Source organism: Condylostylus longicornis, unplaced genomic scaffold, assembly GCF_029603195.1.
Source record: "Condylostylus longicornis isolate FDR11 unplaced genomic scaffold, ASM2960319v2 ptg000055l, whole genome shotgun sequence".
Taxonomy (NCBI): domain Eukaryota; kingdom Metazoa; phylum Arthropoda; class Insecta; order Diptera; family Dolichopodidae; genus Condylostylus; species Condylostylus longicornis.
The window spans coordinates 1,247,112-1,270,102 of NW_026578024.1; the positions used below are offsets into that span (position 1 = coordinate 1,247,112).

Consider the following 22,991-nt stretch of genomic DNA (forward strand, 5'->3'; position numbering starts at 1 on the left):
TATTTCTTAGCGTTACAAACGTTGAGGCAAAATTTTAATGCGCTTCGAATCCACGTTCGTGCGGGTATGAAAACAACAATATTCTTATAAATTTTCTTTCGTAGTCTCAGCTAAAAGTTTAGTAATAGAAACGAAGAATCAAAACAAATAAGAAAAGAACAATAAGGCAATGGTTGCAATCATTTACTAGTCAGCTTGTCCGCTTCTGTCCATATTTTTATTTCTTCCTATTCATAGCCTTCTATTTTTAAAAAATTTCGTGTAATTTTTTATTTTTGTTTATCGCATTTATTTTTTTATTTTTTTTTGGTTTTCTTAAGAAATTACAAAATTACACACTTTAAATAGCAATTTCTATGTCAATTTTAACCATGAAAATTCACCTAATCTATATGGTAATTCCGTTTCATATGCTTAACATTATTTTGTTTTAAATATAATCATTCATTTTATTCATGTTGGTTTTCTTTAAGCAAAAACATTCAAAGTAAATATTTTGTATTTTTTATGCAATTTTTTTTTAATTTGTGCATTGATTTATTGCACAATTATTGCACTCTGTTTTTTTTGCTATTGTTTAATTACTTAGGCCGTTAAGATTATTTAATAATATTTGCAGTAGGACCACTTCCCTTTTCCGTTATAACAAAGTATAAACGGTATAAATGGTAAAAAATCAAATATAATTTACAACAAATCTTTAAAATATTAGCCAATTGTGTCCGTTAAATCTTTTTAAACTACAACAGCTTGTAGAATCTTTACTTAGTTCTGCAACGCAAAGTCAAAGTAGAGATTAAGGCCGAGAAAGCAACGGTTGTTTTGAATATACTTATGTATATATACACTCAGTCTATTTTACATGCTTTCAAAAAATAATTGCAAGTTTTTAAAAGTATTAAAACAATTGAATTCTTCCAATGAGCTTTATTAGATTTATAATCTAACACAATAATTACAACGCATATGAATGTGGTGTGTATAAATAGAAAAAAATAAAAAAAGTAAATATTCTAAAAGTCAAAGGGAACTGAAGCGTTGCTAAATATAATGTCAATATGTTAAAGGAAAAGGAAAAAATTAAATGAAATTGGCTTTTGAGTACATTCTTTTTGTGATCAATAACAACTCTGTAGAAGAATAGAATTTGGAATGTTGAAGAATATAGAAATTAACCTTTCAAAAGGTTTCACAGGTAAAATTTTTTTCATTTTGGATATGAGTAGGGAGCAGATAGGTGTTGCTATTGTAGAGTTATAGTGGATAATATTAATTCATAACACTATAAAGTTACATAGTGCGTAATAATTTAAACACAAAACAAAATAAATTTCCTGTACAACATTTCCGTCTACAGAACAGTTCCGGCCAACTATATAAATATAACAATAATTTCCAGACAAATTTGTTTGCTAGAATGTACATACGTAATTTTCTAATTTAATTTTGTTTTTCCTAACAACCACGTACGGAAATTATTTCCACAAATATAAAATATTATATTAATAGCTTGAAAATTTTATATCCACGTCAGTTTCTGAAATTTTCTACTTAATTTAACAGAAAACAGAAAAATACTATTATAATTTTATTTTTATTACTTCGTTTCTTTACGATGGGTTGGAAATTTCTACTAACAAATGAGACGAGACAAATTTGTATTCGGTTTTCTGTAGGCCATGCTAATTATTATTTTTATTAATTATGCCTTTGAAATTTTTGGGTTATTATGAAATTCCTCTCGCTTTAACATAGTACCCAGTGAAAAAGCTCAAAAAATTAACGATGTAAATTGTACGCCACTATGTCAATTTGAATACTTTGAATTATTTGAATAAGTTATTTAATATTGACGATATTTAGTTGTTAAAAACGAGTCATGAACAAATCTGATTATTTACACAAATAACTTATTGTATGACTTATTCGATCTTTATCCTTCGTTATTAATAATTCAAGTGCTTTGAAAAAAAAAATTATTTAAAATGAATACTTTACTTACCACTTGTGCGTTGGGCGAATGTATGACTTCATGCTTTTCAAGCATTTCTCTGGTTGGAAAAGAAACCGAACATTGATTACATGCATGTGGTCCTCCTGTGTTTATAGAACCACATAAGTCGCCAAGTGTTGTTGATGAACCAGGACTTGAAGTTGATCTACCACCATTATTTTCATCATAACCATTAATTCCATTTAATGATGATAGTGAATTTGGTGGTGAATGTTGTTGATGCTGTTGTTGCTGACTATGACGTGTAGACGCTGCCGCTGCAGCCAATGCCATCGCCATTGCATGATGTTGTTGTTTTGTAAACTGTGAATAATGATGATTTGAATGTTGTGATGAATGCATTGCTGCCGTTCCTGTCGAATGTGCTGTGAGATCATTTAAATTACTAAGGCTGTTATTAATTGCCGTTTGTTGATTTGTTTGCTGTTGTTGTTGCTGTTGATGTTGAGTTGGTGTTGTCGAAATTGGCGGAGATGGTGTGCCAATTGGTGGTATCATCGTTGAGCTATTGCTATTATTGTTTTTTGTATTATTATTGTTATTATTGCTAAGATTATCTATTCTAGAATGATGATGAGGATGATGAAGATGGTGATTATCTGTTGTTAAATCCCTTGTACCAATACCATTTAGTTGCGAATGATGATGATGATGATGATTGTTATATAAATTATGATTATTATTGCTGTTGTTGTTATTATGTAACGTTGAATTTGTATAATTTCCTAAATGTTGTAAAAAACTGGGTGGTTGTAGTAAATGATGAAAATTTTGTTTATCATGTGGATGTTCAATTTCTAAATGGTCGCGTAAAGCCTTAAAAAAAGTTAAAAATCAGTTAAAATAATTTTCATATAAAAAAATTTTTTATATATACCTACATACTTAATAATAATATTAGATTTGATAAAATAATAATGATTAGAATTTTATAAAATTAAAGAAATCCATTTAAATAATGGAAATTATTGATTTATGAATTAATTTATTCACAATAATGAGAAAATCCCAGTAATAGTTTCAGGATTCAATAGAAATTTGAATTTTCGAAAAGAAGGAAACCTTCCCATATTCGAATTCTTCGCTTAAATTTTTAAGATTTAACGAGTTGTTACTTAGGTAAGTGTAAATTTAGTTTGAATAAATAATAATTAGTAATCAAAATTAATGGTCGATTTAAGAAGATTCAAATTTTTTTAGTTAATTACCTGAAATCCAGATAATCTCTGATGACATTGGGGACATTTAAATATAAATTCATTATCATTGCTGCTATTATTGTGTGCGTTGTCAATTGGTGAATTATCTTCAGTTTTAATATTATTATGACGGTGAAGACTAGATGTTAAAGGAACTGTAAATAAAAAGAAAATATTTATGAAAGATCTAGCAATTTCCTTAAAAATTCTTGTAATTCATAAATTGATTCTATTTAAAACAATGGCAGCACTTTTTCTTCTTGGAAGAGCATAAATTTTAATTTATAAGTATATAAAAGAATTTCTTATACAAGTATAATCAAGTATTTTGTAGTTATACAAAATTTGTAATAACTAAATTTATTTTATGGTTGTATTGAATAGTGCAGTGAACTTAAAAGAAATTTTATTGTATACCAGTTTACTTACAATTTCATAAATAAATTATTGTATTTTATAAAGATGCTTGTATAACCAATACACGCTTGAGAAGATGAAATTGAAGTTGTATTCTTTTTTATTTTTTTTTAATTTTAAGAATTGTCTGCGAATTCGTATTATAGTATACCGCACGATATACACTCTGCTACGATTTGAAACCAAGTTCAACAAGCAATAATTTTAATACACAAGTTTGTATATTGTATGTGTGTGTCTTCATACCTTCAATTTCAACAATTAACTACTTTGTTATTTCAGTATACGGGTGAGATGTTTAAGTTTTGAATTTTTATATTTTTTTATTTAAATACGTTTTGTCTTCTTTCATTTCACATAGTTTCCGTGTATGTACTGCACATGGAGATCTCAGTTCGGTGATGCTTTTTCTCCTTTCAACTTTTCAAAATTAACTATATAGATACCAAAGATGGATACAATGGATCACGGTTGTTGAATGGTGAATAGTGACGATGTTTTTAAAAATGAGGGCATGAGTATCATTTTATTCTTATTCATAACTTATGTACATATGTATTTATATGTATATATAATTATTTAAAGAGCTCATCAATATTAATAAAAGAATACAGTTTTTTTGTTGTTAAAATTATTGCTGAAATACTTTGGCATTCGAAAGCAGAAAAATATTTCTGTTTATCTACATAATCTTATGTACATATGTGCATATGTATTTATTTATTTCAATTCGATCAGTACCCATGAATTATGATCTTCTTTGTAGTCAAGTTCTCGTATATACATAGGTACCGGAATTTTGCTGTCGAACAAATATAAAATACTTAGTTATTGTGTGTGTATCTATTACTTTATTATTACAGTTACGTGCATATTTTTAATTTTCCCAACTAAATAAAGCTAGAAGATATATTTGAAGATTTCTTAGGTGAACCTTAACTCAAACCTTACTTTAAATTTGTTGCAATCCAATTACCATCATATTGGCTCCCATTACAATTCGTAATATATAAAATTTTGTAATATTATTCAAATGTGTTGTTGCGGGACATGTGAATTCGGACATGTTTGTATGATTGTTGTGTAAGTGTGTACATAAACTCCTATAATGTTTAGAGAATAAAGATGTCTGTGAAGTATATGTTAAATGACAGTTCCATTTCAAGAAAATAATGTGTGTAACAAAATTCTTTGTTCGATGGCTATTTCTTTATTTACACAAACATACAAAATCATTTACATATACATACATATATACATTTATGTATATTTGAGTAGTTAACGGTGTTGTATAATTTTTTCTTAGTTTTCTTCTATTCAATTTTTTAAATTATCATGTAAGATTATTAAGAGTTAATGGTTTTTTATATTTTTTTTTATAAGAATATGGCGATTTAATACGGTATTTTTGTTATTATAGTTTTAATTTCTTAGAACTATTGGAAAATAACTATCTATACAGATGCACACACCTAAACGTATGTATGTATACTCACATATTTACAACACAGTTATTCAATTTTTATATCTGTAATTGACAATGTTTGTTTGTTCTGTGAGTTGAGGTATAAAAGCTGATATTTTGTGAAATAAATTTTAAAATCCGTGACTGTTGAATAAAATTTTTATTTGAGAATTTTGTATTTTTGATGTTTTGCTTTTAATTGGTTTTTAATTTTTTCCTAGGGAATTTAGATGAAATGGGAACATACCTACATTTACATACATCTTCTGACTGAAAAACAAAGCAAAAAAAGAACCTGATTTAAGTTTGAATTAAAAAATTCACTATGAAAAACGAGTTTGGTTAAAATTTCTAAACGTCCACGTGTTTTTCTTTATGTTCAAAATTTCACTGAAATTAATATAGCATTTGAGGAATATTCAAAGAAGTGGTAAGAAGTGGTAGAAAGGGAAATTCATTCATCGAACATTGTGTTTGAATCAATTAGGATTTATGAAAGCTTCAAATGGCTACATCCTTGGATTTTGTGTAATGGAAAAGAAAAACGAACCGAACTTCACTATCCGAATCACAGAAACATATTTTATGTGTTAGCCGGCAAAAAATTATTTTGTTTGAATGATTGTTTGAATAGGCCAATAAAATTGAATAACAGAAGACGCAAAGGCACAATTGTATTTCCGAAACGGCGTTAATAATTAAAACTCACCAATAATTCACCATACTAATTCTATATTAGAACAAACATTTGTAATGTACATGTGCATGAATATATGAATGTGCTTACATGTGTATGTATGAATATAAAACATAAAAAAGGGGGAAACTTATTTTTAAATTTCGAACACGGAAAACGTGCGTAAATATGTTAAAATATTAGAATAAATGTTAATATTATGTGATCTCCACCTGTCTTGACAATGTCAGTCAAGCAACGTCATTAAAAGTAAATGATGCAGTGAATGCAACGATAATAAATTTACTGAAACATTAAAAAGAATAAAAAAAAACAAGGCATTAAAGAATAAAGAAGCAGAAAAATCGCACTTTACTTTTGGTTTTTATGAAAAGAAAGTGCAGGGTCAGACATGATTTTGTCTCAAAAAAAAATTCTAGTTCCCGCAAAATTGCTCATATTTTGTTTTTAATTGAAAATTTAAAAAAATTTTTGAGTCATTATAGTGTTGGGGCTTGAATGTTAACAAAGATTTCCTGTAACATTGTAAATACACTTTTAAAGATAAATTGCTTTAACAGTTTAGCATTTACATACTAAAATTTATAGTATGACAGCGTATGATTTGAAATTAGTTGTAAATATTTAACCTGAAAGTCATTAACACAAATTTTAACTGATGCTGTTTGTAATACCCGTAAATTTGTAATTTTTCGAAAGGAACATTTTTATTCCATTTTTCTTTAGTTACTATATTTCTCCTAATTCTTTTCTTTAATTATTGGATTGGCAAGAAATTAATGAAATCAAGTCAAATATCTTATGTCCAATAGCATTTAAGAAAATGCTTGAAAACTATTCGGTTAAATATACATAAGTAAGTAAGTGTGTACATACATATGTCTGTATGTATGTGAGTATGAACAACAAAAACCAATTTAAATTTTTAAAAATTATTTAAATTTATTTTACAATCATGCAAAATAATAATTCCATGCTTTTTGTAACGGTGAAACGTAAAACACTTGCAAATATATGTATACGTATATGTAAACATGGTCCATATTCAATAACTATAGACACTTTTAGGCACTTACATATTAACATATGTAATGTGAATTATTATGTAAATATGAAATAGATATTAGGCCGCTAGCAATGTTGTCATCTTTCTACTTTTTATTGTAAAACAAATTAAGTTGATTATATTTCTTGCCGTTGTTCTCTTCTTGTTTTGATTATTACTACTGTCATTATATTTATATCACACTCATAGCATACTCCTATACCTACATACGTTGATCACATCCATGGATTCGATTTTACAAAATATTATTTTCTTTATCTAGAGCTATTTTTGTAAAATTCTTCTTCTTTATATTTAATGTGATATACACATAGATTTACTGTATATTGCCTCACTATACCCTATAATATTGTATCTAAAATGTATATATACATTTTATATTTAAATAGTGTCATAATGTGTTGAAAAACCATATTGACATACAAATATGCAGGTTTATATGTATGCCCATATGTATCTTATGTTATAAAAATTATTTTTACAACCTGTTTTTATTACAATTGTTTGTGGACACATTATACATTATTTATATATGGGGACACAAAACGCAAACGCTATAATCGGAATATGTGTATGCATATTTAATATACATTTCACTTATTGATGTACGTATGCATGTGTATAGAATTATAGAAATAAAAAACGATAAATGGTATACTATAAATAAAATTTTCCCATTTTTATTTGAATCAGTTAATTAATATCAATTAAAAAACCACTAACAGTGCATTACGAAGAAAAGAAAAGTGAAAAATGAAAAACCCAAATGGAAATTTTCGCACCCCGTTGATAATATACATATATGAGTTACATATATACAAAAATACAAAAATATATGTACGAAAATACATATGTATGCGTTTGTAAAACAGGTATGTATGCATGTATAGGTGTTCCCATATTTGTAAGAATATAGAAGTTTAGTTTGATAATATTTTGATAATATTTTACTTCTAATATCAACATACATTATACACAACAATCAACTTACATTATACACCACATTACATACCTTACCAATTTTTTAGCATATTTCGGGAAATTTTTGAGAAAAATTCCATGCTCTTTTAAATGGACTCGTAAATTTTGTGGGCAAAAAGATTTTAAATTATGAGCAAACGCTAGTTTTTAAAATTTTCAAATTTTTACAATCTTTCCGAGATTTTTAAATCATTCCGAGAGGAAAAATGAGGAGAATATTTTCTCTTATTTTTGTTCAAATCTCTCTCTGATCTGTTTTATTTCCTTTCTCTCTTATTTTCATTCAAATTTACTAAAATTATAATTTATTGCTAATAGAAATTAAGTACGTAATTGTCACTTATTTATTTGACTATTTTAGATTCATTGAACTTTTATGAAGGCAAAAATGCAATAATTACCAAGTACTTAACTAAAAATATAATCTTTCTTGCCAAAATTCAATTAATTACCGATCTACATATACTTATATGTACATTTAGTATGTGTATGTTTCAAGACTTTTCACTGTGCAAGAAATATTTAAGTAAGTCTTTTTATTGTGTTGGACGAACTTTAAAATTAAATATAAGAAACTTATGTGTAATCGCGGAACCGTCTTTTTTTTTTGTAAAATTGTTGTCCCTAAATTCTCGTCTTGTGTTAATTTTTTCTTTCGTTTGAAACATGAAAATTAATTAATATATCAGTTATTGTAATCTTTGTTATATTTCACACATTTTTTGAAATTGCCAATGAAATTGTAAATTTTTTTTTTTATTTAATTTTTAATTATTCAATGAAGGGATACTAGTTTTTAATGGTTTAATATGCTTTACTATTAAGTAAATAATATGATGACATATACATAAACTCTTTTATACATATAAAAGTGTGTTCACAAAACAAAAATTCACAATTTAATTTCTAAATTGCTATTTTAATTGTTTATAATAATAGTTTTGTTTACTTAATATTATTTTATTAAAAGCGTAGCCATGTGTATATTTGGCTTGTATTAATGTTATGATGCTGCTATTTCACAAAACTCAACATATAATTTATTAATCACATAATTACTCTGAGAGTTTATTGGCATTTTAATACACAAACGTATTATACATGTACATACATATATACAAATGTATGTAGGTATTTTTATAAAATTTAAGAATATTTTTTTAACATAAAATAGCTGACATTAAATAAATTGTTCATTTAATTTATTATTTTTAATGAATGAATATTAAAATTGTAAAATATTTTATACAACTAAGTATGTATACATAAATGCACATATTCATATGTAAGTATAGTTTTAATGTTAGATATTTAAGTGGGACTTGTAAATGTAATAATTAAATGATGTTCATAAAAAATGTTTACAATTTAAAATGTTATTAACCTGAATTTTTTAATAAAATAAAAAAAAGTATTAGAAAAATTTCACAATTTAAAAGAATATAAATTTTTTCCGTGATAATAATTAAAGATCTACTTAAGACGACCTCATTTTTAACTCACTTTCTTAACCAACTTTTTTTCAAATCACTTTAAAAATTAAATTTTAATATCGCCTTGAATTGTCATGGTTCAAAACAAAGTGACTGACATACTTTTAAAAGATAAAGCGAAATATCTACCTATGTACATATTGCGAAAAATATTCACTTCAACTTTGAAAATTATATCTCAGTCACTTGCCTCAAATTATGTCTCTCCCCCGACGAAACAATAAGGAATATGAGATACATGGAGTGAGATTTTTGTTTGAGAAAACATTATGACTGTAATTGAAATCATATTTTAAAAATCAACCCAACACCGATTTAAAATTAAAAATTGTTTGACATCTTACTATTTTGATCATATTTACAGATTATACATTCATGCGTTCTGCAAATTTAAACAGAAGTGAGTGTATAAAAATGAAAGAAAACGTTTATGTATATGATTTTACATTTAAATTAATTCCAACCTTTCTTGGGAATAAGTATTATGTACAAAGAACATACTTTTTCAGTATTTTCTTCCGAATTTCCTAAGAACATATAATATTTTTAGTGTCTGGAACCAGTCATCAATTAAATCGCTGTTTTATTTTTTAAGCCATTTCTTAATACAAGATGATCCCGAGTAGAATGTTTTTTTTCCTTTTGTTTAAACTTTTGAGTAACCTCACCAAATGTGTCATATTAGTTTTCATTTAAAATAAACGGTATTTTAATTTTTTTATCGCATTTTTTTGTTTTAATTTCAAAATTTAAATGTTTCTTTTTTTGCTCATTTTTCCCGTTACGGTATTTAAAAACTCATTTAAGATGAGATCATCGTTTATGATGTGAATTCATGGTAGATGATCTTTATATTTATGGGCATGTACATACATATTTAATTTATTATAAAATACAGTTTTAAAATGAAGTATTAATACCGATATGCACGTAAATTTGTACTTTAGTAAATAGATGGGGGCCTAATGTCTGTGCTATGTATACACTTTACTACCCCCCCCCCCCCCCCCCTTTTACTTGTAAATATTCAAGCAAATGTGTATTCCATAATAATGTATACATATGTATACATATAATATACATATATAGATACATGTTTTATCGTTTCTGATTAATTTGTCAATTCTTATAAAAAGAAATGGTTTTTAGCATTTAATTTTTAACGCATATGTATGTATGTATGTACATATGTACCATTTTTTATACCCTGCACTTCGTGAAGGGTATATTAACTTTGGTATGGAGTTTGTAACTACTTGAAGGAGTCATCTGCGATATGGACATATATATATATTCTTGCTCAGCGTAAAATTCTGCGTCGATTTAGACATGTCCGTCTGTCCGTCCGTCCGTCCGTCCGATCGCACGATAACTCAAAAACGAATAATGCAATCGACACCAAACTTTCACAAGTTTTTTCTTTTGTGCCAAGGACGAGCCCTATTGTTATTGGACTAATTCGGACAACGGGTTCGGGTAGCTGCCATACAACTCAAAGAGTTTATTTTAAATATTTCAAAAACTAATAAAGCTATAAATATAAAATTTTGTATACATGTGTCCAATTATATTCTACACATGCTCTAGAATATATAATGGGATAGCTGCACCGGTTCGGGTGGCTGCCATACAACTCCAACAGCAAATTTTTTATATTCGGCAAAATAATAAAGTCAGATTCATGAAACTTGGCAGTCATGTGTCCAATTATAGGTCAAATATACTTCTGAAGTTTTAGAGGAATTGCTTTACAGGTTCGGGTACCTGCCATACAACTCCAGAAGCTAATTTTAAATATTTGGGAAAATAATAAAGTCAGATTCATGAAACTTGGCAGTTGGATGTCCGATTATAGATCAGATATATTTGTGAAGTTTTATAGGAATTGCTTGAAAGGTTCGGGTACCTGCCATACAACTCCAGAAGCTAATTTTAAATATTTGGAAAAATAATAAAGTCAGATTCATGAGACTTGGCAGTCGTGTGTCCAATTATAGGTCAGACATATTTCTAAAGTTTTAATGGGATTGCTTGACAGGTTCGAGTAGCTCCCATGCAAGTCTTAAAGCTTATTCTTAATATTTGGAAAAATAATAAAGTCAGATCCATGAAACTTGGCAGTTGTGTGTCCGATTATAGATCAGATATATTTGTGAAGTTTTGATGGAATTGTTTGACAGGTTCAGGTACTTGCCATACAACTCCAAAAGCTAATTTTAAATATTTGGAAAAATTATAAAGTCAGATTCATGAAACTTGGCAGTTGTATGTCGAGTTATAGGTCAGATATATTTCTGAAGTTTTGGTGGAATTGCTTTACAGGTTCGAGTAGCTCCCATACAAGTCTAAAAGCTTATTCTAAATTTTTGGAAAAATAATAAAGCCAGATTCATGAAACTTGGCAGTTGTGTGTCCGATCATAGATCAGATATATTTGTGAAGTTTTGATGGAATTGTTTGACAGGTTCAGGTACTTGCCATACAACTCCAAAAGCTAATTTTAAATATTTGGAAAAATTATAAAGTCAGATTCATGAAACTTGGCAGTCGGATGTCCAATTATAGGTCAGACATATCCGTGAAGTTTCTATAGAATGACTTCACAGGTTCGAGTAATTGCTACACAATAACGAAAGGTGCAGGGTATAATTCAATCGGTTTATACCGACTGAAACGTTTTTACTTGTTTTATATTTTGAAAGCACAATTAATTTTGTAATCAAACCTTTATCAAACGGGAGTAGATACCATTTTCGATTGAAATTTTGAAAACGGACTCAACAGAATTTTTTTATTATTTCAAGAAGGTACGAGTATTGAAAAAGAAAATAATTTGTAAAGTTTCATACAAATCTATGAAATCCGATAACGCGATTTTTAATCAATAAATTGAGAATGAAAATTATCAACTCATTATTTAATAATTTTTAATAATATGCAGATATACAACGTGTATGAATTGGCATGATTAACATCGAACATACGTGTACGTACATATAACCACATGTACGTAAAAAAGTTCCATTATTTCATTATACATATGAATGTGGGAATATGTATACAGATTTTTAATTTACGTTTTATGAAAAGGTTAAGTGAAATATCAAAAAAATCGAGGTTATAAAACTTTAAATTATTACAATGTTTGAATATTCGCTCGGAAATGAACGAAAATTAAAAAAAAATATAAGTATATGTATGTATATTTTTTATTACATATTAGAATTGTGAGCGCTATAAAAAAAATTAAATGAATTTCATGTTATTAAACTGAAATTTAATAGTGGAAAAAAATTCTCATCTTGTGGTTATGTAAGTGAAATGAGTAATATTTTTTTTCAATAACACTATTGTAAAGTATTTAAATTGAAAAAGTTATTTGTCATGTATGTACTTAGGTATTAATTTTCTCGTTCTGCAATCAAAAATGTATGAAAACGGAAAATATTTTCATAAATTGGTAATAAATGTTAGGATACAAGTATACTACTGAAATATTCAGTTCGAAATAATTAGTTTAGAACTCTTTTTTCGGGTATAAGAAAATCTTTAATTTAAGATTTTTTGAAATTATTACGTACCTACTCAGAGTTTGTGTATGACGTGCTCATATATTGCTCCGTCTGACGTTCAATTATTTTATTCATATGTATATTTGTCAAATCCGAATAAATTAGCCAGAAATTTGCACCAACTTACAATCAACGTTTTATATACATTTTAACATATAAAACAATTTTGAAAATAAAACAATTCATTGATGCATTTGTCTGTCAATCGTTAACGTATTTTTGTGCAAAAATTAGCAAATAAGGAAAACAATAGTTCTACATCAATTTCAGTAGGCTTAATTGTTAAATGTGCATTATAAATGTTATTGATAACTACGTTTATGTGTGCATCATTTAATGTTACAAGATTAAGATTTATGTATTAATGATATTACCCCAATAATGATATTGGAGTTATCTACCAAAATGTTTACTTATACACATGTCTTTAGAAATTCGGAATTTTGAAAACGAAAAAAACAATATTCGGCTAGTTCAATCCGAATAACGAATTGATTCGAATGCTTCGTTTTTTCGAAAGTCTACATTTGATACTTACTAATTTTTTTTTTACTTTCTGGTGGAAAGTTCTTATATTAAATAAAAAATTGCAGGATTGAAAATGACGGAAAATTTCATTATTTTTCTTTGGATTTCGAATACGATTCTAATTTTAATATATTGTGGCCAACAGATGTCAGTGTAAATATTTAGATGTCACAAAACGATTTTGTTATAATAAACAATAGTTTTTTTTGTAGTAGATATTTGGTTTGGATTTAAAATAAAATTTAGGCTGAAATAACAAAAAAAAAAATTTTTGTTTTGTTCATGAAAAAAAGCAACAGAAAATCATTTTTAGTTTTCTTAATTTTTTTTTGTGTTTCATTTATTTTTAATTTAAATTTCATTTAGTTTTTATTTAAATTCAATTTATAATTAAACAAAAACTCATATATAAAAGCTTTATGCTAAAAAAGACACCGCAATTTTCTCCAAAAAAAAACATTAATAAAATTTTTTTACTATAAAAAAAAAGAAATGAAAATTGCTTTAAAAAAGTTCTTGCAGTTCTCAACTTTTCACATGTCAACTTACTGACTTATGCCCACTGGGAATTGATTTTAATTCTTTTTATACGCTGTTTTCTTTATTTTACAAGAAAAATATTATTTTTCATTAAAACAAAAATCGGAAAACCATTTCTACTTTCTTCTGTATTTTCCAAAAAAAAATGAAAGCAATTTAAAAGAAAAGAAAAATTTTCCAGATTTTCATTTGTTTGGTTGAAATTTAAAGCGACTAAAAATCAAGCATTAAAACAAAAACAAAAAACGACAAGAGATTCATTCATTCCCCCAAGGTAAAAATCTTATACTGTATTGTGTCCAGCTGTGATTGTAACATATGTCCAACCGAAGTATTGCCTTATTTTTTATTGTTTTTATTTGTTTGTTCTTCTTACGACGTCTTTTTGCTATTTTTGTAGTCGGTTGTACATTTTGATTCTCCAAATTTTGTTCTGTTGCAATCATGTAAAAAGTATGAAATTAAAAAACGACGAAAAAAAAAACATTAAAAAAAATTGCAAGACTTTTTTATTTGTTTCCATTCCTTTCATATGCATTAGGATGGTATTTTACACCTCGGTATGACCGCTATAAATATATAGTCTATTGCTAGCATATTATTTGTGTGTAGAGAATTTCTTACATAGATCGAAATAAATCGATGCATTCGATATGATGGTGGTGTAGCATAAGAGCATATTACTTTCGTGTATTTTTGTGAAATTCTTTAGAAACACATGTGTCCAACTGTTGTTAGAGAATACATAGAATCGAATTAAAAAGAGGTGAATACTAGGACCTCTTGGTGAGTGAAGTATTACTTTATGTATATGTACATATATAAATGGAAAAGGTTTAGTATAAAAAATGTGAAGTGAAAAATTGAACACGTTTTTTTAAGAACAGTTTCGTGTAAAAGTTTTGATGTAAACGTGTTGTTGCCCTTCAATTTTTCTCTTTTTTTCCGTTGTTTTTTTTATTTGCTTCTATTTTTTTTTGTGTTAACTAGAAAATTACGATAAAATCATACATGAAAATGCTTTAGAAAACTTTACAGGAGTTCCTATAAAAAAATATTAAATATATTTTTCTTTGCAGAATTTAAAGAGGGCGAAAAACTTTTGCAGGAGGAACGAAATTTTTTTTAAAGAAATAACTTAAAAAACAAAAACGTGTTGTTTTAAAAAGTGTACAGATGCTCCGAAATTATGAAAATATTTTTGAAACTAATTGAAGTAACAGCTATCTTCATATTGTAGTACCGAAGTATGAGCACAGTAAAAATTATAAGTGAAAGAAATCAATTAAAGTCAGGATTTTGGTCCATTAATGAAACTACTTGGAATTATACAAGAGGAAGACAATTCAATTACCGGGGGAAGTAAGTATGCTTGATGCGCACTTACATATCCCGTGAATTCGTACTAGTTAACCATATTGAAAACTTTACAGTTTCATCACACGCTTTCTGTCCTTTATCTTCTTACATTCAATTTATAGGAAAAATTATATGAAACGAAAAGTTCAAAAATCAGTCTTGTTATTTTTCGTTCGCCGTAATAGCTACATACATTATATGAAATGACAAATATATTAAGGCGAACGAAAGCCAAACCTGTGAAGTTTTTTGAATGCTATTCAAGCTTTTTGTTTAGTCATTAAAGAGCATCAATGAGAACTTTCGGCAGCTCGCTGGAATCTATTTCGATGTATTAATTAAATTTAAATAAAAAATAAATGTACATAAATTTAAAAAATTTATAACTCTTCAACAAAAGTACACCACAAGAATGAAGTTATGAAATAAGAGAAAATATAAAAACTATTCCGGAAATTATTTATTTTAACATTTTAATACGCCTCATAATTTAATTTATCAAAGCAATGAAAATACTAAAAAATAAAAAAAAATTGTTTTAAGTATGAAATCCTTTTATTTGTGCTCTATATCGTTAAAAGGACACAATAAATTGTTAAAAAATTACTTTTAAGACTGCAAGCAACATAAAACAAAAAAAAAGAAAAAGAGGCAGAAATTAAATTTTAAGCTCTCAAATTGAATTTTTATAAAAAAAGCAAATAAGGAAAGCAAGAGCAACAACAACAATAACAGCGACTCGTTATAATTTTCATATAGTCAAGGAATCTACAAAACAATGAAAAATCACCGAAAGTACTTAATTATGTACCTTTTTTGGCACTTAAAAAAACACACCAAGAACTCAATAAAAAAAAATAACCGAAAACCTATTAAAAATGTACAGTATTTTAACTGTACACTCGTATAATATGATCTAGGAGCTATATTGTTTTCAATGTTTGTTTATTTAAAGGCGTCAAAAGTCTGCGGTCCATCGCCATTAAGCATAAATTATTGTATTTTCTTCTCTTTTCTCTTTTCCATTTCTGAACGTAAGTACATACATTCGTTTCGCACTTGCAATTTAAAAAAAAATAAGAAAATTAAGTGTTTCGTGAACAATAAAACAAGCAAACCTGCTCAAAATTTATTTTAAAATGGAAAAGTCTATAACGCGTAAAAAGAGGTTGAAAATATTGCTATTATAATTCTTACAACAGTAAGATGCAATTTTTAATAAAATTTATATTACTAATTGAAATAAAATTAAATTTGAACCGTTTTGAAGAAACCGTACAATTATTGTACAAGAGTTTATCTATAATTATAAAAATTATAATTATAAATAAATTTTGCATTGCAATTTTGTGATTTTTATGTACATGCATATGTACGCATAGTATTCGTTTCAATTTGTTGATACTCACGAAACATAATTTACAGTTGAGCTAGTGACATCACTACCATATTCATACATACATACATATGTACTTAATTTCATTAAAATGAGTAATGGCTAAATTTCGGTATTAGAAAATTTTGTTAAATCTTGATTCGACTGTGGTTACAATCATTTATTATTTTTGTATCTCATTGTATTTCATCGTGTCTACATTTTAGTTCTTATCAAATTTTGTTCTGCGGTAGCTTATGTCCTTTTTGTTGTACTTCTTTTTTTTGTAAGTGAATACATACTTAGATATTTTATTACGGCATTTCTTCAATTTTAATTTTTTTCATTTTTTTATAATTTTTGTTTTATTTGATGATGGTAACTTTTAAGTTTTTTATTACACATGCTTTTTTAAGACACATTTTTTTGTTCTTTCTTATAATTTATTCGATATTTTTGCCTTTGTTTCATTCAACATTTGTATAGATTTATATACACATGTAGTTATGCATCTCCAAAGATATTGTACTTTAAAAAACTAAAATTCTAGGAGAAATTGTACAAAAAATTAAAAATATTTTACTCTATAAAGTACCTAATAACCAACTACCGCTCTTTCGTAACGACTCTAATTCACTTTTAACTTAATAGCGTTTGTCTAATAAGACAACAATCAGCAGAAGCCGAAGAAAACGAAAATAACAAATAAGAGTCTCTCATAATTTACAAATGTTGTTTGCGGAATAATTTATCATTTTGACGTCACTACTTGTACAAGTTGTATGTTCTAATTGCATGAAAATTAGGATTTTAAAAATTGCTATTCTCGTTTTGAAAAGTCTGATGAATTTTTTAACTAACTGCTTTAAAATTTTTACGTTATTAAAACCTTAGTATTATTCACAGTTTATGCTTTATTAATTGTTATCGTCAATCAATTAAAATCTTTTTTGTCAATTCAAAACATCAACTTTATTTAGTCAATCCTTTTTTATTATTCAAACACTATTCAATGACGCAAAATGTGAACAGACATTTAAAAATCAAATGTTTTACTTACGTTTAACGTCGTGATACCATTTTGTATTTGCGGTAGAAATTTCAATTAAAAAAAAAATGAAATTAAATAAAAAAAAACAAACAAAAACAAACCTGTTTCTGTCTTCTTCTTTTATTGGCTGACCTCACCTTGTCTGCAGCTGCGTTCAAAAATGATTCGTCGTGGACACATGAGTTGATGTGTGATTGGCACCAGGTAAACAATTTAAATTTTTTTTTTTTTAAATGTTCAACAAACGCACGTATTCATTAAATTTTTGTTATTTTATTTTTACATTATCGGTAAACTGTTAGATTTTTTTTATTGTTAAATTTAATCGCTTGAAATACATACATATGTATGTACATATGTATGTACAATTTACCTATGAATGCATATAGGTACAAATAAAAGCTAATATGTACATATATACTTATATATTGTATGTATACAAAGTACGTAATAGATTATAGAAGGTGTACTAAGTTTTCGTCATGAGAATAATAGGTGGGGCGACATACAAATTCTTCTTTTTTTTTGTGTTTAATGAATTTTTGGTTTTTCAAAAAAAATATTTTCCTTTTGAATATTTTAATTTTAAAATTAAATGTGAAAAATTACAAATTGATGTTTGTAAAGAAAAATATCGATTGTCAGAAAAAATAACAATTGTTTTTAAAAATAATGAAAAAAAAATATTTTTTTTTGTTTTAATATTAGAAAAAATTGGTCAGCAGACGGTGTGAGTTTTCAAAATGAAAATGGTAAATGAAATTTTAAATTATTTTTTAAACAAAAGAGAAAAGCGTTAATAGGCATCCGTTATTTATATGGTGTTGTGCAAAGGTATTTAAACTTGGACAGAAAAATTTTTGATTATTAGGAGAAAAATTTCATCCCATTTTGTGTTTTTTTAAGTCAACATTTGTGTACAAATGAAATGAAACCCAATGGTTTTCACTTTTTGGCGTGATCAATGCGATTAGAATTTTTTAGAAATTAATTAGCAAGATCCTATAATTTTTAAAAAGTAAGAAAATTATTTTGTTGCAATAAACGCTGGAGTTATATCAAAGTACCATTTGCTTTCTACCTTTCGAGAAAATGAATGAAACAATGACGAGAAGAAGAAGACCATAAATTTTGTTAAAATTGACATTGATTTTTACATCTGTTTAAATAGAAAACTTTTGCCGTAGAGATTTGGAAATTTTTTTTATTTTTAGAAATTTTAAAAATTTTCAATTGTTTCAATACTTCTGCTTTTTCAGAAAATTTCATTCTAATTTTCTTTTTCCTTTTGTTGTTTTGTTTTTTTGCTTTCAAAATATTAGAAATAATTTTTAATTTTTTTTACAATATTTGATAAGACAGTATTATGGACTTTTGGGTGGAAAATTATAACGTAAGCAAATTTATACATAAAATGGTTTAGTTCAGGTACTATCATAAGATTTATTTTAATCCTTATCTAATTAAATTCAATTTCATATTGAAACAATCATAATTTTGAATGCAAATGTTGAAACAAAACACATGTGATCAAAAACACAATTTTATCTGTTTAATAAAATTTTTGCGAAGATTTTTCAGTACAAGTATTCAAACATGTTATAATATTAGAATAATATTTGTGACTGAATTAGATATTTTAAAATTGTGCGTTCTTCTTTCGGGGGGCATCATCAAAACTCATTTTATCGACTTTTATTAAATAATTAAAAAATGTATTTATTTAATTACAAAGGTATTTTTAATTTGAAATTCATGCATTTTTAATTATTCCATTTTTTTTATTATTTATTTATAATGACTCAATTTAAAGTTTAGCTCGTTTTATAAAGTATTAAGAATTCTCCGATGCGGAAAGTGCGGAAGATCAATAAATTATTTTTTTGCCATTTATCTCTTTATATATGTAAGTATATCAAGAAATTTTTTACGTTTTCTGTGAAAATTTTCAAATTTACTCTAAACATTTTCCAATGAAAATATAAAACAAATTCTAATAAATAATGTGTAACTTCTTAATTGCGGAAAGTGATTTATGTCGCATATAGGGAAATTTTAAGTCATAAAATAAAGAAAATTTACAAAAAATTTTAAATAAAATTAGAAAAGACTAAATTTATTCTGGTATAGTCATTGTAAATCTAGAGACATCTTATGTACAAATTAAAATTTTGTAGTCCAGAAAATATTAAAAAAAAAATTAAAAAATAAAAATTTATACTTAAAATTTAATGTTTTTCTTTTAGTATATTTTATGGAACAGAAAGAAGAAAATTAAATAAAAATGTCCCAGGTGTTTATACGCGGGTATTTACAGCTGCATTTGAACGCATTTTATTCGTTTAAAATTCGTTTCAACTTAAATGAGCACAACAAAGTTGCACTTTTTCAATTTTTCTTGTTCCTTTTTCTATTTTTAACTATATTGTATAAGCATTTTTGCATCATTTTGTGTGTAATTTTATTGTACTTTATTTTTGTTTGTGGGTAATTTTTAATATGTTATTGTTATAATTATAGGAAAACTTAAAAATACAATTAAATTACAAGCAAGACTTTTGTCTGGAAGCTATTTTTAAAGTAAAATAAAAAAACGAATTCAGCACAGAAAATTTTAACGTGAACGTCACAAAGAAGTAGCAATCAAACATGTTAAAATTGGACCAAAAAGAAAATTTATATGCAAGTAAATGAAAATTTTTTCGCACAATATGTAAGTGTATTTCAACCATACTTTCATAAATTCTTACAATTGAAATGTATTTTGCCATCTCTTTCTATATTGTTTTTCTCAATTATATACTTATGTAGAAACAAAAAAAAAATGTAAGTTCGTTTTTTCCAAATTTCTGTCCATTATTGTTTCAAAACATTTTTTATGTTAAGTATTTTCAATTGTACACCAACGTCTCAGTCTACTAACGTCAATTCAATGATAAATAGTACTAAATTTGGATTAAATCAAAGGTTTGTAAAACAATTCTTATACATTAGTCATTAAATAAGGGGAAACATTTTAATTTTTAAAACGGTGCCCTGTTTTAATTACAGTCTTAATATCATAAATTTTACTTTTATTGTATACTTTTAGGCGGTGAACAAAAATTTAAAAGACGCGTTATGATTATAGTGAAAACTAACAGTTAATTTTTATACCCTGCACTTCGTGAAGGGTATATTAACTTTGGTATGGAGTTTGTAACTACTTGAAGGAGTCATCTGCGGTATGGATATATATATATATATATTCTTGCTCAGCGTAAAATTCTGCGTCGATTTAGACATGTCCGTCCGTCCGTCCGTCCGATCGCACGATAACTCAAAAACGAATAATGCAATCGCCACCAAACTTTCACAAGTTTTTTCTTTTGTGCCAAGGACGAACCCTATTGTTATTGGACTAATTCGGACAACGGGTTCGGGTAGCTGCCATACAACTTCAAGAGTTTATTTTAAATATTTCAACTAATAACGCTATAAATATAAAATTTTGTATACATGTGTCCAATTATATTCTACATATGGTCTAAAAATTATAATGGGATAGCTGCACCGGTTCGGGTGGCTGCCATACAACTCCAACAGCAAATTTTTTATATTCGGCAAAATAATAAAGTCAGCTTCATGAAACTTGGCAGTCATGTGTCCAATTATAGGTCAAATATATTTCTGAAGTTTAAGAGGAATTGCTTGACAGGTTCGGGTACCTGCCGTACAACTCCAGAAGCTAATTTGAAATATTTAGAAAAATAATAAAGTCAGTTTCATGAAACTTGGCAGTTGTTTGTCGAGTTATAGATCAGATATATTTCTGAAGTTTTGGTGGAATTGCTTGACAGGTTCGAGTAGCTCCCATACAAGTCTAAAAGCTTATTCTAAATATTTGGAAAAATAATAAAGTCAGATTCATGAATTTGACAGTTGTGTGTCCAAGAATCAGATCAGATATATTTGTGAAGTTTTAGTGGAATTGCTTGACAGGTTCAGGTACTTGCCATGCAACTCAAAAAGCTAACTTTAAATATTTGGAAAAATAATAAAGTCAGATTCATGAAACTTGGCAGTCCAATTATAGGTCAGACATATCCGTGAAGTTTCTATAGAATGATTTCACAGGTTCGAGTAATTGCTACACAATAACGAAAGGTGCAGGGTATAATTCAATCGGTTTATACCGACTGAAACGTTTTTACTTGTTTCTGATTAATTTTATGGCATTTTCGCATAGGGCTGTTGAGGAAGTGAGAGAAAGGAGTAAAAATTTTATTCTAGGGAAGATCGCGTCCAGTAAAAATTCATTTTTCAATGAGTAGAAAGAAGACGTAAAATAGATGCGCATGGACGAACCGACGCAGAAACCGACAAGTCAGATAAATATAACTGTCAGATAAATTACAAAGTGTAAAAAAAAATGAAGTAAAAAGAAATTTTATAAAGTGTACACAAAACGATTTCTAATTCAGAATTAAAAAATTCTTTTCAATCATTACCAGGTATAAAAATCTCAGAGATTAACACTCTTCCACTTGAAACTCAGTAAATAACAAATAAAACAAGGGTAAAAATAGAATTGCATATTATTTTAAAAATTACATGCTCGTTGGAATTGCATATTATATTAAAATTACATGCTCGTTTGAAGTTCGTTGAAAAGTAGGTCCAGGTGTACATATACGCACGTATGTGTTTAAGATCACTATGAAGTGGAAAAACTGATTTCTTCTTCTTTTTACGAAGCATACACAAGAAATTAATAAGCTTATATGACAGATATAGATAAATGCAATATTTAAAGTCTCAAGGACTTCTTTTGGCTCGTCGTCTTATTATTATCCAATCATATAGTAATATCAAAAATTATATACGAACATATGGTCCAATGAATATGAAATAAAAGTAAAAACCTTTTAAGTGGTGTTCAAAAATATGGGAGAAAATATGTAAAAAAATAAGACAAAAAATAATTTTTAAGAAACACCAGGTTCTTTGGCATGCCTATAAAATTTAATTGTTGTGATTCTCATATTTATCAGAACTGTCTATTTGGGTTTTATGGAATGCATTGGTTTTTGGGTTTTTTTTTTATAAAATTTATGTAAAAAAAGTAATTCTTACTTTATATTTAAAAATTTGAGATTTGCAAATTTAGTGTAAGTGTAACATTTGTAATGCGTCAATTTAAAATTTTTGACAACCGCATACTAACTGAGTTCAAAGATGGCCGTTAAAATTCC

At 26.8% G+C, this 22,991-nt stretch overlaps 1 protein-coding gene across 1 annotated transcript in view; it reads right to left on the reverse strand.

Annotated features, from left to right (window-relative positions):
* LOC129611870 (zinc finger protein 1) overlaps positions 1-22,991 on the reverse strand; it is a 104,316-nt gene that overhangs the window by 50,894 nt on the left and 30,431 nt on the right. Inside the window, exons 2-3 of the mRNA XM_055525275.1 lie at positions 3,223-3,368; positions 2,003-2,830 (exon numbers count right to left, since the gene is read on the reverse strand). Of these exons, the coding sequence (XP_055381250.1) occupies positions 2,003-2,830; positions 3,223-3,368 (974 nt within the window). The remainder of the gene's footprint in view (positions 1-2,002; positions 2,831-3,222; positions 3,369-22,991) is intronic.